At 45.5% G+C, this 27,385-nt stretch overlaps 3 protein-coding genes and 1 long non-coding RNA gene across 4 annotated transcripts; 2 read left to right on the top strand and 2 right to left on the bottom strand.

Moving 5' to 3' along the window:
• Positions 1-738: 738 nt before the first annotated feature.
• Positions 739-2,173, top strand: LOC109758235 (uncharacterized). Its single transcript, XM_020317082.3, has 3 exons — positions 739-946; positions 1,097-1,226; positions 1,336-2,173. Exons 1-3 carry the CDS (start codon positions 811-813, stop codon positions 1,895-1,897), a joined length of 828 nt encoding a protein of 275 aa, XP_020172671.1. The 5' UTR covers positions 739-810; the 3' UTR covers positions 1,898-2,173.
• Positions 2,174-14,890: 12,717 nt separating this feature from the next.
• Positions 14,891-16,658, top strand: LOC109758236 (H/ACA ribonucleoprotein complex subunit 3-like protein). Its single transcript, XM_020317083.4, has 4 exons — positions 14,891-15,020; positions 15,138-15,216; positions 15,311-15,353; positions 16,346-16,658. The coding sequence occupies exons 2-4, from the start codon at positions 15,163-15,165 to the stop codon at positions 16,441-16,443; spliced, it is 195 nt and encodes a 64-aa protein (XP_020172672.1). The 5' UTR covers positions 14,891-15,020; positions 15,138-15,162; the 3' UTR covers positions 16,444-16,658.
• Positions 16,659-18,357: 1,699 nt separating this feature from the next.
• LOC109758229 (two-component response regulator-like PRR1) lies at positions 18,358-21,726 on the bottom strand. The gene is made up of 6 exons (XM_020317076.4): positions 20,664-21,726; positions 20,364-20,525; positions 20,144-20,277; positions 19,852-20,019; positions 19,578-19,653; positions 18,358-19,460 (listed from the first exon to the last, which is right to left on the bottom strand). The coding sequence occupies exons 1-6, from the start codon at positions 20,836-20,838 to the stop codon at positions 18,613-18,615; spliced, it is 1,563 nt and encodes a 520-aa protein (XP_020172665.1). The 5' UTR covers positions 20,839-21,726; the 3' UTR covers positions 18,358-18,612.
• Positions 21,727-23,234: 1,508 nt separating this feature from the next.
• On the bottom strand, positions 23,235-26,933 carry LOC120966485 (uncharacterized). Its single transcript, XR_005760249.2, has 2 exons — positions 24,135-26,933; positions 23,235-23,630 (listed from the first exon to the last, which is right to left on the bottom strand). It is a non-coding gene; the product is annotated as an uncharacterized lncRNA (long non-coding RNA).
• Positions 26,934-27,385: the final 452 nt, after the last annotated feature.

The raw sequence follows: 27,385 nt of genomic DNA, 5'->3' as shown, positions 1-27,385 counted from the left end.
CCCCAGCCCTTTCTAGAACGAATCTTTGAACCCACGTTCAATGATGCACTGGTGCTAATCTTTTAGCTAAGAAAAGAAAAGAAGATGCACTAGCACTATTGTTAACAGCACAAAATATATGCTAGCATCATGCTGTTCGTCTACTAGATGCGCCACACGAGACAAGGTAACTAAAAATGAGACAGTGCGCAAAAGTTATTAAGCCCAAACTTCCCTTACATGCGATATTATTGCTGATCGATCGATCTCCATCGCAGGAAGGATAGGAGGGCTAGCAAAACCTGTTGCAAGAGTCAGTAGTACGATCGATGTGCCGCACCAGGAGCAGGAGGCTGGATGGCCGGCTAGCTACAAGCTAGGAAACATCCACGGTTTGTCCCTGTCGTGGCTACACAAAGCAACACCCAAAGAAACGCAGCTAAGCTAGGCGCGGAGGCCGCGCTTTCGGCAGGAAACCTACGGTGAGTCGGTAATCCATCATCATGCCTGTCGAGAAAAAGAGGAGCAAAAGGTCGATGGGAATTAGCCGCGACACCGATCTCCGGCCGTCGGGGCATTTCCGGCAGACGATTCCCTTGCCACCTCGTCGATCAGGGGGTAGTGACAGTGGAGTGTCCCTGACAGCGACCTGACCTGCGGTGACCGGTGACCCGGCGCCCCTACGCTACGCGCGCGCTAGTATATATGCAGCGATAGCACGCTTGGTTTGTTGCACACCACCTCGCCTCACTCGCTCACTAGCTCTCTCTCTCTCCCTGGGGGAGTCTACAGCTCGATTACGAGTGGTAATTTTTGCAAGTGATTGTTGGAATGGAGCAGTTTGGCTGGGGAAGGGAGGAGGGAGGGTGGAGGAAAGGGCCGTGGACGGCGCAGGAAGACAAGCTGCTGCTCGGCTATGTTCGGCAGCAGGGAGATGGGAGGTGGAATTCTGTCGCCAAGCTCACAGGTGCCCAACGCAATGATCATGATCATTCGTGTTCATTAATTTGGGCTGCATGCGTACGAGTACGTGCGCATGCAAGTTCGTCGACCTGTAAACCCAAGCTCACGCGTACGAGCACATACGAGTACTATAGCTAAGCTCGTTTTGCTGCAGGTCTGAAGAGAAGCGGGAAGAGCTGCAGGCTTCGGTGGGTGAATTACCTGCGGCCTGACCTCAAGAGAGGCAAGATCACGCCACAGGAGGAGAGCGTCATACTCGAGCTCCATGCCTTGTGGGGAAACAGGTACGTACTGGAAAAAAATCTTTAGTTTGCGGATGTGCATGCATGCCATGATCAATGGGATCGAGCTCACAAAACACATGCACTTAATTTGTGGTGTTCGATCTGCCAGATGGTCGACGATTGCGCGTAGCCTCCCCGGCCGGACGGACAACGAGATCAAGAACTACTGGAGGACGCACTTCAAGAAGGGCAAGCCGTCGTCCAAGAACATCGAGCGCGCCAGGGCGCGCTTCCTCAAGCAGCGCCGCGAGATCATGCAAGGCCACCACGAGCACCAGCGCGACGTCCAAGACGACGACGGTGCTGCCACCGCGGACAACACCGGCGGCGGCGCGGCTAGCCATCACGCAGACGAAGCGACGACACGGCCAGCGCCGCCGCCGGCGCAGGACGACGACGACCTGGCGATGATGCGGGACATGGCGGACATGGACGAGTTCCTGCAGTACGACCACCACCCCATGTCGATGTCGGCCTACTTCCTCCTCGACGGCGGCGATGGCGCCGCCAGCGACGCGGGGTCCAGCGGGGAGATTACCACCTGCGGCGCCACGTGGGGCAGCCTGTGGAACCTCGACGACGTCGACGTTGTAGATGACGTCGGTGGTGGCGGCGCGTGCGGCTGGGGCAGCTTCGCTTTGCTCCAAGATCACGGACTCGCTTTCTACTAGCCTAGCCTAGTACAATGGCAAAGCCTATGCTGTGGAGGGTACACGTAGCGGCCATGTACGTGTGGTGTTGGTGGATAAGGATGCGTCGCCAACTAGCGCCCCCACTTCGACTAGCCTGGCTGCCACGATGGCATGTTTGGCTCCTTTTAGAACAACTTTTTAGGGGAAGAAAATAATATTTTTATTTCCTCTGGAAAGATAGAAATGGAAGAAAAGGCAGGTGTTCAAAGGTGCACCCGAGCCAACTAGCTCACGTACTCTCCCCGTTACACTTTACTCTATGGGTCTAACTCCTACTACGTCCGTTCTTAAATATAAGACGTTTTATCAGTTTAAATTAAACCAACAAGATATTTTATATTTAAAAACAGATGGTGTATTATGCATATCGAAAGGAATACCTTTTTATATATGGTCATGTACTTATGCCATTATGTACTTGATGTATTATATAGTCTGGACGATAATAGTTATACTCTCTGTCATAATCGACTTTGTTCTATTCTCACAAATCATGTTTTACACTGCCTTGTTCGTGTGTTATCTATTTTTGTTATTCGTGCCATGATATTGCCTTGTTGGGCGTTCGTGTTCGTTCCGTCCTTTTTTGCTTTATTTCATTTTTATGGATTTATCTATATTCTGTTACCCTAAAGAAAGGAGCGGCTATGTATTGAGATCCAAGGAGGTCACGGCTCAAGGGTGCCCTTCCAGCGCTGCTATTGGACGGGCACAAGTAGCTCCCTACGGGTTAGTTTGTTTATATTTTTAAAAGAAATATACTAATTACAGAGTTTTGAAAATGCGAACACTTTTTCCAGATTATGAAGATAGATCCACGGAAAAAATTACATACAGTGAATTTTTATAAAAAACATGTAAACATTTAATAAAAAATATTGTTGCTCATAAGCAACTTTAAGCATGCGATTATTTTTTGCAATACGTGAATACTTGTTTTCATGTATACTACTATTTAAAAATGTAATAATATTTATTGTTTTATATTTAAATATTTCTATTCTACAACACATGATTTTTTATTAAACCAATTGCATAAAATTAAAAGTCAATAAATATGTTGTCGTGATTTGCATTAAAAACAAATTTGGTCCTCACCAAATACCGATCCATACATGAAACATGAGCACTGTAGGCAAGGTGGGGGCATGTTGCTCACTAGTCACTATTTTTTTAGACGACCCTACTAAGGTTTATTATTCAAGATGTTCATGTATACAAAATCATGAGGCGTGCTGAGCCGAACATGGCGTCTGGCACTTAACGAAAAAGAACACTTAGCAAGACTGTGAGCTTCGAAGTTGACATTCCTCAACTTATGGACAAAAGAGCATCGAGCATAATTTGATGATCATTCCTTAATCTCCTTGATGATGGCCCCGTACCTCCCTAGCAAGCCTTCTTTGATATGATCAACCACATTATTGTAGTCCGGCACAACATAGATATTCCTCAATTATAGGTCGCATGATATAGAGAGAGCCTCTATGCATGCAAAAGCTTCAAGCATGGTAGAATCGCCTGGTCCGTTGGAAAAGACAACCGAAGAACCCAAATAAGTTGTTGTCTGATATGTACATATGGCTCTGATTGCACCTCTCTCACTACACCGTCCATATTAACTTTCACCAAGTTTCCCGGCGGAGGCAACCAACAATGATCAGTACCTCGTCCAACCCTTGTTGTAGTTATTTTGAAGTAGCTAAAGCTTGCAATTCGGAGAGATATGGCTGCACAAAACTATTTGTGGAGCATATCTCTCGAACACTATTTTGTGTATAGCTTTCAGTCATGTCAAATATTTCACCCACAATGCTATTATCTTCTGTGTGAAATTATTCGCTAAAAAATCCAGTTCTTTGCACATGGCCCGTGGTTTGAAATCATTTCTATACCTATTAATAAAGGGAGGAGAGCTTCTGCCCGTCCGTCATGCATTTTTTTATAGAAACCACCCGTGTTTTCTTGTAATTAACCCGAAGTGCACCCTTAAGTGACAGAACATGAATAACTTTTTGTGTTTTTGGTAATTAACCCACAGTCCATCCTTAAGTGACATAAAACAAATATTTTTTTCACATTTTTTACAGAAACCCTTTGCCCTTTTGGGTAATTAACTCACAGTCCACCTCTAAGTATCAGGAATTAAAGAGAAAAGTCCATGATATTTGAGTTAATCAACCAGCGGTCCATCTAGAACAAATGCTTTAAAAAGTATACATACCTTTTAAACCCTAACTCTACTTTTAACATGTTATTATGTATGGAATTTGATTAGAAAATTGTGTAGAATCTAGATATGACATTATTTCACCTGTTAACCATTTTAAAATGCAATTAAGGGTGCAACCTTAACCAATAGCACATGATATATCTTTCTTTCGTAACAGCGCCGACCTGAATTGCAAACAAACACCTCAGTAAAACCATATTGGAGTTTGCAAACAAACACCTCAGCAAAAACAGATTGGAGTCGAATGAAACCATCGATAAACCACTTATGCACACCTCGGCAAAGTTTGCTCATCGTATGCCGAGACAGAGAGAGAGACGCTTTAGGATTGACCACACTCAAACGCATTGTGGTTGTATGAGCACTGAGGCCACCGTTAGCGAGGATGAGGAAGAGGATAAACAACAATTGGGATGTCATGTTGAAATAAAGGGCGTGGACCTATTAGGGGGGGGGGGGGCGTGTGGTATTTTCCCCCATTGCAACACACGGTCTCTTTTGTCAAAATCACTAGTTAAGGGTTACCCCCTGCAAAGGGCACTCCTCACCTTCTTAGGTGATGACAAGTGCCACACTACATGTGCGCTACTTGTCGCAACCCGAGAATTTTTCCTTTTTCGTAGATTCGTTTATTCAAAACCTTTTATCTCCTGAACCGTGCATCAAAATACCGAACTGTTTTCACGGTTGGATTTCTCATGTCGATAACTTTGAAACTAAACCCTATGTTAATAGGTTTTGATGATTTTTGTACGAAAACCCAAGAAAAACCGAAAATTGGAAATTGACCAAAAAATGAAAACCAAAAAACCGGCAACAAAAAACAAAAAAATGAAAAAAAAAACAGATCCGGAAAAGCACAGTTGTGGTTTTTATATTTTTATATATTTTTTGAGCAAGTTTTACATTTTTTTAATAGGAAGCACAGACTTTAACAAAGTCACTAGCTCGACATACGTAGGAGGCCCATGTATTTTGCATTGAAGGCGCGTCGCTACCATGGGCCAGTAATTACACTAAAAGCCCAAAAAGACGCGCAACACAAGGGGGCCTGCAACCTGTTATCGAAATCATGCCCGCTATCCCCTAAAACAGGAAAAAGTGCCTAAAAAAATCTAAAAAAAATCACGGCCGTTAATCGTAAATACTTAAAAACGCAGCTGTGCTATTGCGTGGAAACGAGCTCACACTCTTGTCCCTCACTCCACATGGTCCCTAATGCACAATGAGATTCTTTTTGCTAGCGCGTCAGTCCGTGAGAACGCCCCACTGACCTCAGGTGTTGAAAAAGCATAATGCATGCATGCATTTAATTTGCGTTTTCAAAATTTTAAAACGCTATAACTTCAAATTGAGGCGAAATTGAAATCGGTTTTCACCGCCAAGTTCTTTGCGACAAGCACTTCGAAACTAGATCTCATATGAGTATGTTTCGACTAACTTTTTTTACAAGCAACTTTGGGTGCTATGGAAGCAACTTTAGTGATATATGAAAGCAACTTCTTGTTAGGTTATGTAGTATGACTGCCTATCATCAAAAAATCTCTTCGAAGTTCTTGATAGAATAAGCTCTTCTTGATTGGATAGGTTGATTCAGATAAGTGTTCTTTTGGCCCTGTTATTCTTGGTCGAATTTCCTTTGGATCCTGCACATAGTCACATAGGTCTTCCATTTATTTTTTCATGTGGTCGTCCGCTGCGTTGATGTATACGTAGAACATCGTGTGGTTTCTGGAAAACTATCACACAACAAACACACACAGAAAAGGATACCATAGTTGCCCTACATAGTCTGCATCCCTATTTTTATGCACGATACATGGAAAATAATATAGTTGCCCACAATTAACCATAAAGTTGTCTAAAACCATGTATCCCATTGCTCAATTCTCATGAACAGAAACATTATCAAGACCGCTATTTGGCCAACATCTAAAGGTTTTAGATACTTTTCAATTAAGTTTGTGTCATAATGGTGTGTCAAGAATTTCTTCTCTTCGGGTGGGATCCCTTGGTAAGATTCTAAACACTTTGGCGAACGATCATAAAGGGTGGTGGGGTGGAGCTGGTCATGGGGACATAATTAAAACCATGAAGTTTTTTATGGGATTAAGTTTATCTATGAACCCCAAAAAGCAAACATGTGTATGTTCTTTATCCATTTTTCATGTGTCATAGTTGCGGGACGTTTTGCTATACAGTTGCCCAATCCTAATGGACAGAAACATTATCAAGACCATAATTTGGCTTATTTGTAAAGATTTTATATACCTTTCAATTAAGATGGTGTCATAGAGATGGATCAAGAATTTCATCGTCCTCGGGGTTGGATCCCTTGGTATGATCGTAAATACTAGGCGAATGATCATAGAGGGGGAGCGGTGCGGAGCTGGTCATAGTGGCATAACTAAAACCACGAAGTGTTTTTAAGGGATTAAGTTTATTTGTGACCCCCTCAAAAAATGAACATGTGTATGTTCTTCATCCCTTTTCTTAGGTGTCATAATTGCCTACAATCAGCCATAATGTTTCCTAAAACCATCTATCGAGTTGCCCACAATCAACTGTACAATTCTCTAAAACCATGTATCCAGTTGCCCACAATCAACCATACAGTTGTCTAAAACCATATATCCAGTTGCCCAATCCTCACGAACAGAACCATTACCAAGACCATAATTTGGTTAATATGTAATGGTTTTAGATACCTTTCGAGTTTGTACCATAGAGATGCGTCAGTAATTTATCTCCTCGGGGTAGGATCCTTGGTATGATTGCAAATACTTGGCAAATAATAATAGGGGGGTGGGCAGGGTGGAGTATGTCATGGGGACGTAAAACCGTGAAGTGTTTTTAGGAGATTAAATTTATCTATGTACCCTCCAAAAATGAACATGTGTATGTTCTTTATCCCTTTCCACGTGTCATAGTTGCCCACAATCAACCATACAGTTGCCTAAAATCAAGTATCCAGTTGCCCACAATCAACAAATAGTTTACCTAAAATCATGTATCCAGTTGCCCAATCATCATGAACTTAAACATTCACCAAGACCATTATTTGATAAATATTTAAAGGTTTTAGATACTTGTAATTAAGTTTGTGCCATAGAGGTGAAGTTGAGATTTTCCTCTCCTCGGGTGGGCTCCCTTGGTGTGAACGTATAGGGGAGCAGGTGGAACCGGTTAGATTTCCTAGCTGGAGATATGAGGCACATGACTATGTGTGTGCACGCGCGCGTGTGTGTGTTTTCTCCTCTGCTACTGCCTATTTGCCCAAGAAAAACTGTGGAGTTGTTCAGTCCTGGACTACACCTGAGTTGCATTTTTGTGTTTTTTATATGGAGTTACAAGCAAAAGGGCCGCTCAACCTGATATTTCACAGGGCGAAATGGATCAACATAAGGTACCCGTGGTTTTTTCAGATTTTTTTATGAAACGGTGAGGATGAAGAAGGAAGGCAACCAGAACGGGCGAAGAGAGATGGATAGGAAGTAATTCTAAAAAATATTGTATTAGTAGATTAAGTTGCATCGGAATATATATGGAGCTGCTCAGTTCACATCAACAGCTGCATAAAAATGCTTGGAACACATTTTTATTTTTTTAATAGTTGCCCATAAATCACACTACAGTTGCCTATGTTAAAGAATATATATGCATTAGTACCACCTATATATGTTGTCTCTACTGTTATTTTTGTGGGTTTTTTTGCACAAGGGTTTCCTGATATTACTTCAAGGAGCTTATGGGGCATCAACCCCTCTTTTAATGCATGACACTAGTTGCTTCAAATTTTACAAGAGTTTTCTGAAATCATACAAAGTTGCTGCATGTTTTTTAGTTTTGCATAGGGGATGCATGCTATCTTTTACTGCAAGGAACTCATATGAGGCAGTAGACCTTTTTTACATGCCTGATAGTAGTTGGACTCATTGGATGGTTAAAAGTGTCTAGAGAGGCCGATTCCGATACTTGGGGCGTTTTGGTGATCCGCGTTGGAGTTGTCCTTGTCGTAGGCTTAGAGGTGAAGCTGGTCAATTGGTAGTCATGGTAACAACTTATAAGGATCCTCCGTTGGTAGGTAGTCATACTAGGGGAAAAAGAGTTGCTTTTCTATAGCACTAAAGTTGACTCTGTAGCACACAAAGTTGCTCGAAAAAAAAGTTCATCGAAACCTATTCATATGGGATCTTGTTTTGAAGAACTCATCGCGAGAAACCGAACGGTAAAAACGGATTTGAATTTTGACATTCTAATCAAAAGTTATAAGTTTTCAAAGTTATTTTATCCCCTAAGAGCATCTCCAACAGCCGCGCTATAAAAGTGCCGCGCGCTAAAATCAGTGTTTTTTGCGCGCGCTACCGCTCCGGGCGCTCCAGCGGAGGCGCAAAAAGGCGCACGCGGCATATCTAGTTCAGCGTGCGGGCCGAAACGCCATCGTACGCTGCTTATTTGCTGCGCCCGCTCCCACGCGCGCGCTCGCAACTCCACCTACCCCATCCAGCCGTGGCGGCACCGCCGCCCGCGCCACCCGGCGACCGTTCGGGCGCTTCCCCAGCCTATCCCCGCGCCGCGGCAGCTTCCTCCGCCTCCCTCTAGTCACCGCCGCCCCTCGCGCACGGCGGTCCTCCAACGAACAGCGTGCGGCCGCTCGCTGCCGCTCGGCGCCCGCAAGGTGTTCGACAAAACGCCCGCAAGGTATGTATTGCTCAAACTTCATGAATTTGGTGCATGTTGATTGTAGTTTTTATAGCCTAGTATTGAACATTGTAGATGAGTTCGTCGTATGATTCTTCCGAAGAAGAATTTGATATGGAAAAGGAGGAGGATCTTGCAATGATCCTAGCTATGCACATCAATAAAAAATCGAAGCACGGTGGTTCGGTTATGGTTCGGCAGAAAATTTGGAGGGATAGGATCAATGCCCATAACAGATTGATGAGGCACTATTTCGTGGAGAATCCCACATACCCGGAGTCGTACTTTCGCCGCCAGTTTAGGATGAGTGTCATGCCCACGATGCGGCTATATCTCCCACGTGTCGAGGCATGACTTAGAGGCATAACCGCATTGTAGGTATTGTCGCAAGAAGGGTCATCTTCACACAATCCCATGTAATGAACAAGAATGGGATAACGAGAGTTGGCTTACAATCGCCACTTCACACAATACATAAATTAATTCATACATCATCCAAAATCCACACATAGACCGACTACGGTCAAATCCAAATGAAAATAAGATAACCCCAAATGCTAGATCCCCGATCGTTCCAACTGGGCTCCACTACTGATCATCAGGAAACGAAACATAGTAACGACCACGTTCCTCGTCGAACTCCCACTTGAGCTCGGTTGTGTCATCTGCACTGGCATCGTCGGCACCTGCAACTGTTTTTGGTAGAATCTGTGAGTCACGAGGACTCAGCAATCTCACACCCGCGAGATCAAGACTATTTAAGCTTGTAGGAAAGGATGGTGTAATGAGGTGGAGCTGCAGCAAGCACTAAGCATATATGGTGGCTAACATACGCAAATGAGAGCGAGAAGAGAAGCAACACAACGGTCGCGAAGCTAGAAATGATCAAGAAGTGATCCTGAAACTACTTACGTTCATGCATAACTCAAACCGTGTTCACTTCCTGGACTCCGCCGAGAAGAGACCATCACGGCTACACACACGTTGACGTATTTTAATGAAGTCAAGTGTCAAGTTCTCTACAACCGAACATTAACAAATTCCCATCTGCCTCATAACCGCGGGCACGGCTTTCGAAAGATAATACCCTGCAGGGGTGTCCCAACTTAGCCCATTATAAGCTCTCACGGTCAACGAAGGATAAACCTTCTCCCGGGAAGACCCGATCAGTCTCGGAATCCCGGTTTACAAGACATTTCGACAATGGTAAAACAAGACCAGCAAAGCCGCCCGAATGTGCCGACAAATCCCGATAGGAGCTGCACATATCTCGTTCTCAGGGCACACCGGATGAGCCAGACGTCGGGTTGGCATAGACCCTGGTTGCCCAGGGGGCGCCGGACATCGCTCGGTTTGGGCCAGCACTCGAAGGAGCACTGGTCCGGGGGTTTAAATAAAGATGACCCTCGGGCTCGCGAGAACCCAAGGGAAATGGCTTAGGTAGGCAAATGGTAAAACCAAGGTTGGGCCTTGCTGGAGGAGTTTTATTCAAGGCGAACTGTCAAGGGGGTCCCATAAATCACCCAACCGCGTAAGGAACGCAAACTCAAGGAACATAATACCGGTATGACGGAAACTAGGACGGCAAGAGTGGAACAAAACACCAGGCATAAGGTCGAGCCTTCCACCCTTTACCAAATATATAGATGCATTAATTAAATAAGAGATATTGTGATATTCCAAAATATCCATGTTCCAACATGGAACCAACTTCAACTTCACCTGCAACTAGCAACGCTATAAGAAGGGCTGAGCAAAAGCGGTAACTTAGCCAAACAACGGTTTGCTAGGAAAGGATGGTTAGAGGCTTGACATGGCAATATGTGAGGCATGATATAGCAAGTGTTAGATAGCGCAGCATGGCAATAGAACGAATAACTAGCAAAGCAAAGATAGAAGTGATTTCGAGGGTATGGTCATCTTGCCTACAAGGTTCTCAGAGTTGTCGAAAGCTTGATCCTCGTAAGCGTACTCAACAGGTTCCTCGTTCACGAACTCGTCTCCCGGCTCTACCCACGGTAAGAACACAAGCAATGGAACCACAATCAATCACGGGAAATGCACAAACAACATGATGCAATACATGCATGATATGCGAGATATGATATGCGATGCGTATGCGTGCTCCGAAAGAAAAAGGATGAACAAGGCAGTAACTTGTCAAACCAAGTATGCCACTGGAAATATGAGATGATTTCGGTCGAAATCGATATAAAGATCACCTTAAACGGATGCACGGTTTGCAAATGGCAAGCAAAACAAGAATGACACGATTCTGCGATTAACAGCATGATAGCACTTAGAATACATCAAGTAACTATGCTACAGCACCCCAACATAGCAATAAAGTATATGGCAGTGATCTACAGGAGATGCTTGACAAAAGATGAACACTGAGCTACGGCTAGATCACACAATAACAGGTTCAAACAAGCATGGCAAAAGTGCAAAAGATATCAGGTTCACAGACTGTGAAAATACTGAACATGGCTGAAACAGCATCAGGTAGCAATGTTCAGAGCAAGAATAACACATGCTACAGGAACTTAACATAGCAAAAAAAGGCATGGCATGAATCTACTAAATGCATAGAACAAAAGTCCCTTACTGATCATGAGCCAAAAAGGATCAGAAGATATGATGGCACCCATGTAAACATAGCAAGTTTCGTTAACAGGTTTCAGACAGCAGAAAACAGAACATGGCATTAACAGATTTATGAAGGCATCTTGGTGAACTTGATTCACTCATCACAAAGCAATGCATGACAAAAAAAGCATACCTACAGCAAGATGGAATGTTTATGAAGCTAACCATGGCAAGAGCAAGTTCATAGCATGTATGGATCAACTACAACAACCTTGGCAAAATTGAATATCATGTTGACATTCTGCCAGAAATATTTTATAGCAAAAGTAAAGCAAGATTGAGACATGCTAGGGGACTCCATAATTGCAAACAGGGGCATGGATGGATAGAGCATAACTATATCTACAAAACATCCTTAGTGAACATGCCCAAAAGAAGCATGGATCTCTCTGCAGACACATGGATACATGGCAACAAAAATAACAGCAGTAACAGACTTAGTGAAAATCCTAAGTCCCTGAAAACAGAAACATCACGAAGCCTAGTTTGCATGCTTGTGCTAGTCACCAAATAGATCAAAAAATACATGGCATACACCTCTGTAAAGATGGCATGGCTTAGATCAAAACACCTGTAGAGCTCATGCCCATAAGATGCACACATCAAATGTAGCAAAAAATAACAAAACACCAAGTTCTGTTAAGTAACAGCAGTAAACATCATCTAGCACTCTTGCACCAAAGATTTGGGCATCAATATGAACTCAAACGAGCATGGCACAATGGAAGAAAATGAAGAGCATCTCGAGAAGAACATTTCAATATATCATGCATGCAAAACGGAGCAGTATGCAATGAGATATGATACAATGAACATGAGCACATAATGTGAAAATATTCGGGACTTGGGGGATTTTCGGGGTCAACCTCGCTGGATCTGGATCTGGCACGGAAGCCGAGGACGGCCGGGCTGCTCGCCGGAGTTGGGGAAGAGGAGGCCGGAGCTTGGAGAGGGCGGCCGGCCTGAGGGAGAGGGAGGAGACGGCGGGCTCGGGGGCGCGGCGGTCGGCGGACGGCGGAGACGGGCGGCGGCGCGGAGCCGCACGGGCGGAGGTGGAGGCGCGCGCGGGGACGCGGGCGCGGGCGGCGGCGGCTCGGGCCGCGGGGGCCGGATGCGGGCTCTCCGGGCCGCGGGCGGTGGGGCAGCGGCGCTGCCACGTGGCGGGATCCGATTCGTCGGGCGCGGCGGCGGGATACGTCCAGCGCCGGGCGGACGTGTCCGGCGCGCGGAGGGAGCGGGGCTAGGGTTTGATGTGCGCGAGAATTCGGGAGAGACACATATTTATATGTAGAGGGAGCTAGGAGACTCCAAATGGAGTGCGGTTTTCGCCCACACGATCGTGATCGAACGACCGAGAGCATGGAGGGGACTTAGATGGGTTATTGGGCTGTTTGGAGGGGGGTTTTGCTGCAACACACAAAAGGCCTTTGCGGTTACCCGGTTAACCGTAGGAGCATCAAACGACCTCCAGATGGAACGAAACTTGACAGGTGGTCTACCGGTGGTATACCAAGGCCACTTGGCAAACCTCGGTCCATTCCGAGAACGTTTAACACCCGCTCACGAAAAGAAACAAGAGGGGTGCGCCGGTGCATGTGGGAGTGTCGGATTACAAAACGGACAACGGAGAAAATGCTCGGATGCATGAGACGAACACGTATGCAAATGAGATGCACATGATGACATGATATGAGATGCATGACATGAACAAAATGCAAAACGAAAGACAAAACCCGACCACGAAGGGAATATCATAACACATAGCCGAAAATGGCAAGAGTTGGAGTTACAAATATGAAAAGTTACATTCGGGGTGTTACAATGAGCACCGAGTTGTTCAGGCGCATTGCAGAGAAACTAGGGAGCCATGACCGGTTTTTTCAGCAAAGGTGGAATGTCGCCGGAGAGCTCGGGCATAGCACCTTTCAGAAGATGACAGCCGCTTTGCGTATGTTGGCATGCGGTATCCCGGCTGATCTAGTTGATGATCACTTGGCTATGGGTGAGAGCCAAGCCATCATGTGTGTCAAGCACTTCACAGTCGGAATTGTCCAAGTGTTTGGCCAGGAGTATTTGAGATCTCCCAATGCCGAAGACGCTGCAAGGCTATTGGAGACGAACAAAGCACACGGCTTCCAGATATGCTTGGCTCAATAGATTGCATGTATTGGAGTTGGAAAAATTGTCCAAAGGCATGGCATGGGCAATTCCACGGCCAAAAAAAGGGTTCCACTATAATCCTTGAAGCGGTGGCCGATCAAGAGACTTGGATTTTGCATGCTTTCTTTGGAATACCTGGATCTTTGAATGACATCAACGTTGTCAACCAGTCACCTGATGAATAAAATTGCAAATGTTGATTTGCCACCGGTGCAGTTTGTAGCAAATGGTCGTACATACAACTATGGCTATTATCTTGCGAATGACATCTACCCAAAGTGGCAAACATTTGTGAAGCCGTTGAAAAAACCGGAAGGTAAGAAAAATCTTGATTTTCACAATGCTCAGGCGGCGGCTAGAAAAGATGCGGAGAGAGCTTTTGGGATTTTGCAAGCCCAATTTGCTATTGTGAAAGGACTGGCTAGATTTTGGGATCAAAAGATGCTTTGGTACATCATGCATGCTTGTGTGATAATGCACAACATGATCATCGAGAATGAGCGTGGCCAAGATGTAGACTACTCTCAGTATGAGCTCTTGGAACATCCCGTACGAGTGCGACGGAGGGCTGAAAGGGTGGCCCGTTTAGTTGCCTCCTATCATGTCATCCGACGTCCCACAACACATGATGATCTTTAGAAGGATTTCATTGAGGAGTGGTGGGCTTGGAATGGCCGACAAAGAGCATCATGATTTGTGTGCTTGATGTTATATTGTTGAACTATTTGTTGTGTTATTGAACTATTTGTTGTATTGAACGATAAACTATTTGTTTGAGTTGTAATAACGAAAGTTGATTTATTTTATTTATGTTTGATCTTTTTGCTTGTGTTTGGAATGTATACGTTGTTTGTGCGAAAGTCGTGTGCGCTGCATTTTAGCGCGGCTGCTGGAGCCAGCGCTGCCCGCCGCGTCAAACCAGACGATGGACACGCGACAGAGTAATTTTTAACGCGTGGAGTGTTGGACAGCTGTTGGAAATGCTCTAATAAATACAGGTGAGATAGTCATGCGCGCGTATTTGTTTTTTTTTTTTTTGTCTCGCTGATGCGCGGGGAGATCCTTCCCTTACGTGGCTTGCTGCGCGTACGAGCGCCATCGAGTCGTCATGTAGTAGTAGCTTCAGGATTGTCTCAGAGAAAAAAAGGTTCACGAAAGGAAAAACATCGCTGCCTCGTGGTCCTACCACACCAGCACCCCTCAATTCCGGTCCCACTTACCAGTTGCAATCCTTTTCCTCCTCTTATACCCTTGCTTCCCACAAACCCTAGCCGCTAGATACCCGTGCAGCCCTCCTCCCCGCCGCTTCTTCTCCCGCCCGCCGCCGCCGCCTCCGCCTCCGCCTCCGCCAGTCTCCTGGTAATTTCTCTTCTCTCTTCTCTCCCCACCCCAATCCCGCCCCCCGACTCCATCAGCGATTGCACTTCTCGACGGTCTCACTGATACGGTTGCTTCCGCTCCGTCGGATTTTTCAAGGTTGATTCCGGCGCCTTGAACCAAGATGTATCTCCAGTACTACATCAACGAGAAGGGCGTCAAGGTGTACACCACCAAGGTCGGATAATCTTTTTCCCTCGCGCTTACTCGGTGATGTGATGATTTGTATTTGTGACCCCGTGCTGATGCTTTTCTCGCTCCTTGTACTGCAGAAGGAATCCCCTCTCGGTGTGCCGACGCAGTCTGCCCACCCAGGTATACCAACTTCCTTTCCCTGATTACCTGCCTTCGTTAGAGTTTGGACATCGTATGCCAGCGTCTTCATGTACTGTAAAAGAGGGCACACATGTCTGATAAGCGTCCCCTTCTCGGTGCCATGTCCCTGTTTGTTATGTCCGGTTGCAGCACCAGGCTGCTTGTTCTCACATCGGACGCGTAGGCATGATCTACACTTTTACTTTTTGGAGAAACTTTAGGTGTTTCTGTGTTGGTCTTGGTCTTTTAGGAGAACGAAGTTCTTGCTTGCGAAGAGACATTTGTATCCATTGTACGATAAGTTATCCAAGGGTTACACATCAATAAAATGCTGAATTCATGCTGGGAACATTGCTACAGCATCTAATCAAATTTTCAGCTTGCATGACCTGCTTTGTATTATTGTTTTGAGTGTTGGAACAAGGAACAGATGCTTAGAGAGCATTGCGGGGTACCATCAGCTGATGTTGCTTTGTTATTTAGCAATGTTTTATTACTAAAATTATAATTGATGTAAGAATTGAAGTTCCAATCTGAAATTGTTCTGTTTTCAACCCATTCGTGCTGGAAGATTTACTTCCTATGCATTTCTATTATGGTTTATTCTGAAAAGTAAAAGAGTCCAGAAATTGCCCATCCTACTTGCCTTGAGCACCGAGGTGTTTGGTAGATATTTGTAGAATACCTCAAATCATATGTTCTTGGGTGCTGAGCGCTCCTCTTAGAAGCACTTATATAATATGTCCGTTTAACCTGTAGATGAGTTGTGATATCTTGGTTTTCTTCAGTTGAACATTTGTACTGTATTTATTGTTGACATATCAACAGTAAATTAACTCTGTACATCTAAGGGTCCTCTTATAAGTGCCGTTCTGCCATGTCCTGTAGAATGTAGCTGAGTTGTGATATCCGTATTTTAGTTTTCTTGTGTTGAACATCTATGAGTATTCTGACGCAAAAGAATGGTACTTACATAATTGCTTGTGATACAGCTCGTTTCTCCCCGGATGACAAGTACGCCCGTCAGCGTTACCTGTTGAAGAAGAGGTTTGGATTGCTGCCAACCCAACAGCCAGCACAAAAGTACTGAAGCACTGGATGGGTCCTCCTAAGAGATCTGTTTTCTTTGCTGAATGCTGTTTGGAGTGTAGATTAGCTATGTGAAGAGAGAATCATCACCGCTACTTATCTTGCTTGTTATTGCAGTACCTCTAAATGTAATGTTATGCTATATGATGGATCGTACTCTTTTGTACTATGTGCTCTCTGTGTGACTAAATCATTTGGGATCTACCTTGCCCTGAAGTTTGAACTGCTACTTTTGCATGATTAGCTACTGAAATGAGAATCAGACTAGTAGCTTTTTTTTCCTGTGCTACAAGGAGTGGATTTTCTTGTTTAGCTATTCTGCTGAATATGTATGCTCAGCGAAATTGCTAATTTGTGATCTTCACACGAACAGCTTCTGATGGTGTTGAGCTGCCCGTCTTCTTTGCTCCAAGCGATCAGCTGCTGTTGCCACCCCAGCGCCTCTTAGCGATGAAAGTTCATGGGCAGGTGGATTTTTTTTCGCATTCTCATTCTTTATCTTTTCAAGATGTTCGCTGACTGAAAATCATTTGTATTGGAGTTGAAATTTGTCCAGTTTCTCATTCACAACTTGGTAACGTTGGAGTTAAAATCTGAAACTTGTTATTTGTAGTTATTGTTTGTTCAAAGATTATTGTTATCATCTTCTCTTTTCTATTTTGACGAACGGCAGTGCCACTGCAGAAAACACTGCTAAATTTGCTTGGTTGAAAGAGCTCCCCCCTATACAACCACACGTAGCCGACTGCCTGTTTCGGACTTTTTCACTATTCTGACCCATTTGCTTAAGTTTAGCACGATTTGACCCGTGTTTAAAAGTTTTTTCGGATCTGACCCATTTTGAAACGTCATCAACTGTGGCGTCTTGCTTGCACTGAAGACGCCTCAAACCCCGGCGCCTGGCCTGACACATCTTGCTTGCACTGAAGACGCCTCAAACCCCGGCGTCTGGCCTGACACACACCCTGCTCAGCTGTGCGATGTGGCAAATTTTGCCCCGACCCTAGACGCCAAAGACCATGGCGTCTACATAGCTACTATGTGCGTATATGATTTTTAACCAGAGAAGATAACACGTGCGTACCAAAGTCCAGCAAGTTGGCACATAGCCCTGCAGCGAGACTTATCATCACTGACTGTATAAATATATACTGTCTTATATGATTGTCATCAGGCTAACCGATGAAATTTGCCATGTCGAACGGTCAATTGGGCTGACCAGGAGGTGGGCCAGAGCTAGACGCCGAGGTTCATGGCGTTTTCAGTGCAAGCACGACGCCATGGTTGTTGGCGTTTTGAAATGGGTCAGATCCGAAAAAACTTTCAAACATGGGTCAAATCGTGCTAAACTTCAGCAAACGGGTTAGAACAGTGAAAAAGTCCCCTGTTTCTAACTTATCAAAAACATAAGCACTAGGGGACCAACTGTTTCTGGGCCTGAAGCGGCGAAGTAAAAAATATTTATTTATTGAACTAAGTAGTTTATGCCAGTCATCTTAATGGACTGTCTGAACTTTCAGTTGTAGCATCTACGAACTGAACTGAAATTGCATGCTAACCCAGTTGAACTTAATACCTATTGTATGAGCTAGAGAAGATAACACTATGCTTCTTTTTATTCGCAAATGGGGCTGACATCCTCACCTTGCCTGTTAATGAGGAATCATGATGTGTGTTCATGTTTAATACCAGCTTACGTAAGGGGCGACTGGCAAGGTAGCAGACAACCGCAATTTCCAATTTTGCAACTTTCGCCTAAAATGCACAGGCAATAGCAAACAACCCCTATACAAGAATCATTGCCGCTAGGCAAATTTGGATGGTGCTCTTCAACTTGCATTTGGTGAAAACAAATACTATGTGTATTAAATAACAGAGACAATGAAACTAGACAAGCGCAGAGACAAAGAGGTCATAGAGTTTGTCACAATGCCATGTGTATCACTGACTAGTGATACTAACTTACATTGTCAAAATACAATTGCTCAAAATGTCCACAATAATATCCATACATATGCCAGAAGTTCTTTTGAGGGGTTGGGGGTTGAGGATGTATTGTGAAAGCAAAATGATGCATTGCTATTAGCAGGAATAATGCATTGCATTTGTGTACCGAGTTGCAAAGTAAGCAATGATCATCCTCACTCCCACATATAATACGACCTTTCAGCTACTCTGGTGAAGAAACCAACTCAACGTCCCTGGAGGATGGATCATCGTCTTCGTATTCAGAAATATCATCACCAGTGCTAATTATATCTGTGTTGCTTGCCTGCCTAACAAACTGACCCCGCACCCTCGGCCTTGTTTCAGCAACTTTCTTCCGATTAACATACCTCACCTTCTTGTCAAAACAGCGGTCCTTCCTTTTCTGCCTGAATTTTGCAAGTGCTGCAGCTCTCCTGCCAGATCGACTATGTCTTTCCTCGAGAATTGGTGTGCTCGATACCGACGACCACACATTCTGTGTTGACAAATGACTTGAATGCACATTCATACCAGCAGGACTATACTGATACGATTGCATCGATGCACCATGGGATTGGTGATAAACATTGTATTGATGGAGCATTGTTGGTGGTGTATGAGCTTGAGCAGTGTTTATGTTTCCTTGGAAACTTTGAACTGAATGAAGTGTCATGCCATGCTCTACCATCCCTGGATAATAAAATGGGTAATGATACACAGGAGGGTTTCCTGAAACATCTTGTTGGCCCTCATTCCTTTGCTCCAGATGCAAGTTAGAGGAAGAAAAGCATACCAAAGGATACTGCATAGGCGTCTCAAAAGCTTTTTCATCCTGAATATTTATTTTACCATTAGTGTCGATTCTGTCGGTCGCACCAGAGAAATTACCCTGGTGATCCATAACGTCTATCTGATTACCCTCTCTCTGTAGTTCATTATCCAATGGGTTGTTTGCTGGAGTGCTTGATTTAACATATGCTAGAAATGCAGACGACTCAGCTATCCTCAAATTAGTCTTTATTGGGCGTGAAAACATTCCTCCTGGAGATGCTGATAAAAGATAAGCTTTAGAAACTGTCCGAGAACTATGAATGAGTAGGTCGTATGAGAGGGGACAAAACAAAAACAGCTGAAGAGGAAAACAAAGGTCAGACTGAAGACACTTACATGCTTTATCATCATCTTCCGCAATGCTAGGTAAATTTTCCAATTGGTCTGTTTTTGGAGGGTCCACAGCAGGAGACTGGTGATGATAAGAAAAGCAAGGGTTTAATAAGTAAGGTAATGCACAGCAATGAGCATCTCATCATCGTACAGCATGTTGTAAAATGCACATATTTGCGGCAACATAAATTTTGGAAGATACTACAGAGAAAGAAAGAGAAAACCAATCATAGGACAGTTGTAGAACTTCCTACATACAGATAAATTAGTTGATTACCTCATATTCATGTTGACTCGAGGTATTTGTTTCATGATTTCTATTTCCTTTTGGCTTATCATCTGTCTCGTCCGAAAGGAGTGTGGTGCTATTGGTATTGGCATCACTAGGTTCCGACAGCACTAACTCAAGATTGTCAATGAAGAAGTTTTTCTCGGCCAAACCAAGCTGCCAACACCAACATTCAACTTAAGAATAATTCATAAACAGTACAGCAATGACCACAGGCATACCAGCTTAGAGCATTCTTTTGACACTACTAGTGAAGATGAAAAAACAGATTGCGATTTACCATCCGTCTCCTTCGCCACACATGGGTCCAGAGATTCAACAGCTCATTCATGCGAAGCGGCTTGACCAGGTACTCTGCTGCCCCGAGCCGCAAGCACTTGACAACGACAGAAACCTCGTCTCTGTTGGACATCACTGCGTATTTGCGCCCGTACGAATATCATCACTACAAGCATGGCGCATGAATTGGACAGAACTATGGAAACTGGGAGACAGCTTACTGATGATGGGGATATGGCGCAGCTCCTTGTTCCTGCCAATGTACTTGAGCATCTTGAAGCACTTCGAAACTGGCAGATCGACCTCGGCCAGGATGATGTCTATCTCAGCGCCCTCGCAGTTGAGCACGTTGATCACCTGCCGTGGAGACTTGGCGCAGGTCACTGGAAAAATAAAGCAGCAGCACCGAGCACCAGAGACATCATTAGAAGAGAAAATGGTGATACTAGTTGTACTGGTAATAATAAGGCCAACGGCAAGCAGCAAACACATGATTAATAACAAGCCTAAGGTGAACTGACCTTGGTAGGAGCAGTTGCAGAGGAGGCGAAGCACATCCTGTGAGCTGTCTGGGTCGCTGTCGCAGAGGAGGATCCTCACCTTGCTCCGGTCAACGAACGGCTGCCCTGCCCCTGCCCCTGCCCCTACCCCGGCGCCGCTGCCGCCAGCGCGAACCCCCTCGCCGGCGCCCACCATACCCAAGTCCCAGGCAGTCACCCGTGCGCGCGTTAGGACGAATCAGCAGAGCCCGCAGCCAGAGAGGTTAGACGCAGGAGGACGAGGCGGCTGTTGGATCTGCGGACGCCTCCTCCTCCATGCATGCGGCCGCTGGCACCCCCCAATCAACTCGGCTCCCGGCGAGTTCCCGCGGCCGGAGGACGACGGATTGCGGCCTGTCGGCAGTGACCTGTACTAGGAACGGCGGCCGCGCCCGGCGGCGGGTGCCTCCGCCCGTCGCAGTCCGCCCCGCTCCATTATCTGGTGGTATGCTAAACTATTCGGGGCGGTGGCTGGTCTGCGACGGTGGGATGTCCACTCTTTGAGATATTTCCGTCGCCTTTTTTCCTCGCTTTTCACTATGGGGTGGGGGAACACGCGGCCCGCCCGGCTCCGCAAGGGCAAAAGCCAAACCACGCCGGCGGGTTGGAATAGTAAACGGAGCCGCTTGGCGGGTCACGGCTCCGGGCTGAGCCGGAAGCCGCAGCGCACGCGCGCGCGCGATCTCGGCCGCGCGCAGTGGGGCCGCGTGTCGCGTCGTGGCGACACGAGCGGCCGCCGTGAGAGCGACGGCGGCTGAGGCTCGAGCCTACGGAGAGAGCGAGCCGCTTGGCTGGTTGGGGACCAGGCTGGCGGTCGCTGACCGGAGGAAAATATCTACAGAAACGCTTTTGGCTTTGCGGGTCCTGCTAGTGCAGTGCGTGGACTAACTAACCGCGAAATATCTTAATCAAATGGATTAGGGGCCGTATGCGTGCCGAGCCAGCGAAAATGAAAGCTGAAAATGGAACGAAGCGAGAGGAAGGTTGTGCCGTCCCGCACACCTCCTCCCGGAGCGCCCATCCAGAACTATGTTAGTTGGGAGAACATACGCGTTCTCATAGCTCAGCGATTATTGGCCGTCGGATCGTTTACTTGATGCGTTTTGGACCGTAGGATCTTGCTCCTGGACGACCTCAGCCGTCGGATCGACCCGGTGCTACTGCTACAATGAATAGTTACTGCCTCCCCGCGCTGTCGCTCACTCCCTGGTTCCCGGCTGGGTCTCGCTGACTTGTGGGGTAGCCCGCGTGGTGGGCCTCGCGTGTCATTCTCTGTGTGTGTGGCGCGTCCCGTGCATCCCGTCGGCGCTTCGAGCGGTAAAGATCTCGTTGCCACCGCCGAAATTCTCGTCGCCCGCCGAGGGCATTTTCGACTTCTCGCATACCCGACGCCAGATGGCTTTCCCTGGTTCGCATACTCATCCCCAATCGGGTGAGACGACTAGGGTTTTTTCACCCTCCCTCACTTCTCTCTCTCCCTCGCATCTCTCACGCAGCCGTCGCTCTCGCTCCCCTCCTTCTCTCCGGCCCGAGCTGCCGCCGCTCCTCTGCGCCTCCCTGCTCCTCCTGGCCGTCCCTTGTGCTAGCTCCTCGCGACCATGAAGGGCGGCGGAGCCATCAGTAGTGGCGACGGTCGGGCTCTTGGGGGTGAGGCTAGAGAAGTCCAGGCGGAGCACGCCACCGCCGTCGCAACAAGCCGCGCCTTGGGCGACGCCGATGAGCTCCAATGGTTGACGCCACCAACGTGCTTCGGTGGATCGATCTGGCGCCAAGAACCGTCCCAGCCTTGTTGCATCTCCGCTGCCGCCCCCTCCCCTTCCACCCTAGCCGCCACCCCATCGTGCGACTGCGAACCCGCCCTCCCGTCCCACTCTCCTCTCCACTGTCCTCGGTGAGTTATTATGTTCTTCTTTTCTGCATTTTTCCTCTACTAGAGTGAATAGATGTAGGTAGGTTGTTATGGATGGGTCTTGGGGGTGTTTGGATGTATGGGCTGCCTGAATCTTGTTAGAATCCTTTGGATTTATTAGGTCTGGTTGGACCCCCTCGGTTTTTTGTTGCTATGCGGGAGACAGTGCGGCATTGCTAGATTCCTCGGACGATTTTTTGTTGTATTTCTTATTTTGTTCGGTGGCTGCGGGTTTGGCATTGGCTCGTGTTATTGAAATTTGTCTAGATAAATTAATTGCCTGATCTGTTTGTTAGTCTGGGTTAATCCTTGGTTTAGGCCTTTAGCTTAAGGATTAAACAAATCACATGACTGGTTATAGATAATTGCAGGGACTATGCATGGCATGGTAATCAAACCACCATTGTTAGCTTTTTGGTTGGCGATTTTGATGGAGAGAGGGGGGATAGGTTGTAGACATGTCAGGTGGTTAGTTACAAAGAGAGTGGAGATTTATGCCTATTGTGGTTGCAGTTCTGTGAATCAAAGCGCCATTCTTAAATGCTAGATTAATTTGGTTGTCTCATCTGTCACCAGATTCCAGTTTCTAATTAGCGGTCAAGGAGTAGATAACTGCACAACTTTGGACATGCATGAGGTGAGCATGCATGTAAATCTGTCTCAATATTAACTGATAGGGCAACTAATGTGACCGTTTTGTTTTGCAGGCAGTGGCTGTTGAAAAGATAGATGACTGTAACAAATAATTAGTAAACGTGCACGTGCAATGCACGTCTCTACCAAACTTGCACGTGCAAGGCACGATCTCTATTCTAATAACCACAGCCCTTTCACTAAAGGGATCTACAAGGGCCAATGGTAGAAACATACCGGTACCCGGCAATGACACAAACCCTGGCGTGGCCTTATAGCACTACCAGCATGCATTGCCATCTCTCTACTCCCATCGCCACATAAGTCCATGGCGGAGTTGCGACTTTCTCCTTGCCATGCAGCCGCTTTTGCCATGTAATAGTAATGGGATGTGCTTCTTCTCAAACCTGAGGGGCATAGACAGTTAAATCACCGCATACAACTTATTAAAATGAAGTTAATTCAGAAGGCTTGAGCAACTTATTAAAATGTTCAAGCGCAAAAAAATTCTACCATCAGAAGATGAAATGCATAGTAAGGCCTTCGGGATTCAACTACCTTCGGGATTCCATATAAAGGTTGTGGAATGGACATGATGCAACAGAAAAACGGCAAGCAAACAATAGTAGTTCGTATGGAAATGGTCACCATAAGGAAATAACAATTTTCACAAAAAGGAGCTTCTTTTAGAGGTACCAATTTGCACTTTACTGAAAGATAAAAAAGGACACACACTGCAATAAACACCTGAGTAGAGAATAACCAAAGATGGAGCGCTCCATTTTTCTACATGACCTTACTTTCTAGAAATATCATAGGGTGCTTTATAAAGACAATTACCATATGGGAGACCTGTTAAGGGTACAAAATAACATCTATTATCTTTAGGGTGTTTAGAGAGCAGAGCTCACAAGCATATGCATTTGAATGTACAGCTAGCATTGATGATAGGAACTCCTCCCTTGGGTTCTAAATCAATTCCAAGAGGAAAGGCTTGTGCTTCAGCTCAAATCTCTAGTAGCTAGACTGTTTTCCTGCAAGCACAAACAGAAAACAAGACAAATATATAAATAAATGTGTTCTTGTTCTCAAAAGGATGTGTGTGATAGCTACCTGATGCTCCAGTTTAGCTGGATAGAAAGTTCCCACTATGAGGAAACAACTAATGATAAGTATGTTCATAGGGTCATTTTTCTTAAAAAGACTACTGTCACAAAATTGTGCTGTGCATATAAAGGTCCTTGTCTGAGCCGCAAAGTACATTGGCCAACACAATTTGTGACATTGTATGATCCAAGTTATCTGCTTCCCCGTGTATTTCCTTGTCATCTCAATTACCGTCGAGGTAGTAGAAAACTGAAGGGCCTTGCATTCTTATATATTGTATGATCATTAAATTGTTAAGAACTTACGAAATCAGAGGCGCCTGCAATATAAACCTTTGTTCGCCACCATGTTTGAAATCTGCCATCTTCACCAACATGAGGTACAGTACCTTTGAATAGTTTGGTGTGAACTAATTGTACCAATGATTCAGAAAATTAATGTTTCTCATTCTGAATCAAAGCAACAATGACTACTTGTCTGGTATAATCAATATTCTCAGTCTAGTGGGAAATAAACATAAAAACATAGAAAAATAAATCTATGCATTGCACTATTAATACGAAAAGTTTTAAATAAATATGACGTAAAATATTTATTTCAGTTCTCAATATATAATATTAAATTATTAATGCGTACAAAGAAAATACCCAAAGCTATTTGTGGTTCCTAAACCATGCAGTTGAATTATTGGCCACTGGAGAAATCACAGATCTATATGTGGTTCTTTCATCGTTAATCATTCCTTGTGTTTCTAACATCTCTGTAGTAACACTGAGAGGCAAGAGAGACTTAGCAAAACTATTGTTGGCAAAGAATAATTCTGTACAACACAGAGCCTGGAACTCTGGATCCTCTTTTATTTGACCACTATTAGCAAAAGTAGATCCTCTGTTAGGTTGCAAATGTTAACAAAAGTACTTTTAAGACACAAATGGAAAAGGGTTAATTGGTTAACAAGTGTGGACACATGCCACAAGCTGAAATAACTACTCTTTCTCCTCAAACTGAATCAAGATGCACTCGTAATGGGCATATCTTTCCCCGTCTGACAGGTTCAAATTATCATCAGTGCTAACCAAAAAGCAGAAAAAACAAACTAACCTGATTGTGCCAACAACCTGAAATACAGCTGCAAATAAGGGTGCAAGCATGGTATCATACATGATTTATCCAGTAATGATTGTTGTAAGAACTTATTCTGAATTCTCTAAGACCCAAAGAGGTATCAAGAACAAAGTATTATGATCAAGAAACCCCGAACAGTCTGAAAGGAGATAATCAAAAGAAAATAGCACATGTATGCTTTCCAGTCCATGTATGATATACAAGCTTTCTAACACGCATTTTCAAAAATTCATGCTAAAATATGAAAGATTGTAGAAGATACGGCACAATAGATGATTGGAGATAAATCCGACGTCTATAACTAAATTTTCAAAATGTGCATAAATTGCACAGAACACTACTCAAATGGTTAGGAGGAAAAACACGCATATTCTCTTCCTTTGAATGGGCTCCAGCGTCACTGGAGCAACAACCTCTACATCTTCGGCATCCTACCCCAGTCTGCAACAATAAATAAAAATATCAGGCAAGAAATAATGCAACTGGCCTGCCGTCGCGGTGCCTTCGACGCGCCCTGAATTAGTGAGAGCGAACTGCTGAATCTTCACGGCGATTACAGCCCTGTGGGTGCTCCCATGAATTAGAGAGAATCACTCCCTGAGCGGATTACTACCATTTTCTATTATCTATGTGAGAATGCTTTGCACTTCCAATATTAGTTACAAACAGCTACATGCCTTGGTGATCAGCCGATCTAGATAAACAGGAGAAAAAGGAAAAGGGTATCTAATTCTCATCCATCTACCTACCTATCTGTAGTTCTGAACCCAGCCTCGGCGGTGAGCTTCTCCTGCTCACTGTGAAGGAAGCTGCTAGCTGAGTTGTAATTTCAGGTGTAGTAACACACTAACAGTACCTTCTGGGCATCTAACAGTTGATCCGGTGACTGAACCACACAAGTTTATCTTCTTACTCATCACATGAATACACTCCCCCACTTCTCTTCTGAAATCGTGAGCAGACAATGGTTTGCTTGGGGATTACCTGGATCATCGTGGAGCTTCCAGTAAAGTTGGCGGCAACAGTCGGGGGCGCGTCGAAGGCGCTCGAAGGGAGAGATAGTCGCGTGCGGACGCCTCATTCTCGGCTCCGGTCCTCGCCTGCTACGGAAGGTGCCGAGGCGGCGGGGAGACGCCGGTGCGGGAGAAGCACGAGGATGATGAGGGCCGGAGGGGCGGCAAGGCAGGGTGAGGGAGGTCCGCCCGCGTCCTACGCTCGTCGTTGGCACGGCCGCCTCCAGCGGCATCCTCCATCCAGCGACGGGATGGGGAGCCTGTGCCAACGGCGTGGGGCGGTGACATCCAGGGACGGATCTGATGGCCGCATATTCGCCTGCATAACCGGCGGAGTTAGTGGGGAAGATGCGGCGTGCGTGGGTGTGAGACGAAGGATTGCTGCGCGGGATTAACGGTTTGTTGGGACGATCCATCCGGCCCGGTCAGATTGATCGTCGTCTGCCCTGGCAGAACATCGAATCTGAACCGTTTGATTGGCTGGCAGACCATCGAATTCATATGGACTCTTAGATTTGAGTAATTGGATTAGATCAGAGGGTTCTAATTGTTCCGTGTACATCTGTTTGGGTGTTCTAATAATAGTATAGATGTGTGAGAACAAGGAGCCAAAAATATTGGAAAACGACCATAAGATAGATAGCGGATTCAGTGATTTGGTTATTATGGAGGTTGATGGAACTTGGTCTACCGTCGGAATTCAGAGCCATAAAGCATTGGACTTGGACAAGGCAAGTGCACTTGCAAAATCTTCATCTAGAATATCTATTTTGGGTACTAATTACGTGACTGCTCCATGGTTCAGAGCTCTTCCATGGCAGCAACCAGCAGTCCAAGGCCAAGGTGAGTTCCCCCCTTTCCTCCTCTTGCTGAGCTCCCTCCTTTGCCCGCCATTTCCCTCGCTATCTCAGTGATAT

This window comes from Aegilops tauschii, chromosome 6 (assembly GCF_002575655.3).
Source record: "Aegilops tauschii subsp. strangulata cultivar AL8/78 chromosome 6, Aet v6.0, whole genome shotgun sequence".
Taxonomy (NCBI): Eukaryota; Viridiplantae; Streptophyta; class Magnoliopsida; order Poales; family Poaceae; genus Aegilops; species Aegilops tauschii.
This window is presented reverse-complemented; position numbering and strand designations above follow the sequence as displayed.

Excerpts from the sequence above, each read along its gene's own strand:
- LOC109758229 (XM_020317076.4), bottom strand. The coding sequence starts at position 20,838 with ATGGTGGGCGCCGGCGAGGGGGTTCGCGCTGGCGGCAGCGGCGCCGGG. Across the intron at positions 20,526-20,663 it reads CTGCAACTGCTCCTACCAAG|TGACCTGCGCCAAGTCTCCA; the intron begins GTCAGTTCACCT and ends TTATTTTTCCAG. Across the intron at positions 19,654-19,851 it reads CGAGTCAACATGAATATGAG|TCTCCTGCTGTGGACCCTCC; the intron begins GTAATCAACTAA and ends TATCATCACCAG.
- LOC109758236 (XM_020317083.4), top strand. The coding sequence starts at position 15,163 with ATGTATCTCCAGTACTACATCAACGAGAAGGGCGTCAAGGTGTACACC. Across the intron at positions 15,217-15,310 it reads TCAAGGTGTACACCACCAAG|AAGGAATCCCCTCTCGGTGT; the intron begins GTCGGATAATCT and ends CTTGTACTGCAG. Across the intron at positions 15,354-16,345 it reads GACGCAGTCTGCCCACCCAG|CTCGTTTCTCCCCGGATGAC; the intron begins GTATACCAACTT and ends CTTGTGATACAG.
- LOC109758235 (XM_020317082.3), top strand. The coding sequence starts at position 811 with ATGGAGCAGTTTGGCTGGGGAAGGGAGGAGGGAGGGTGGAGGAAAGGG. Across the intron at positions 947-1,096 it reads TTCTGTCGCCAAGCTCACAG|GTCTGAAGAGAAGCGGGAAG; the intron begins GTGCCCAACGCA and ends GTTTTGCTGCAG. Across the intron at positions 1,227-1,335 it reads CATGCCTTGTGGGGAAACAG|ATGGTCGACGATTGCGCGTA; the intron begins GTACGTACTGGA and ends TCGATCTGCCAG.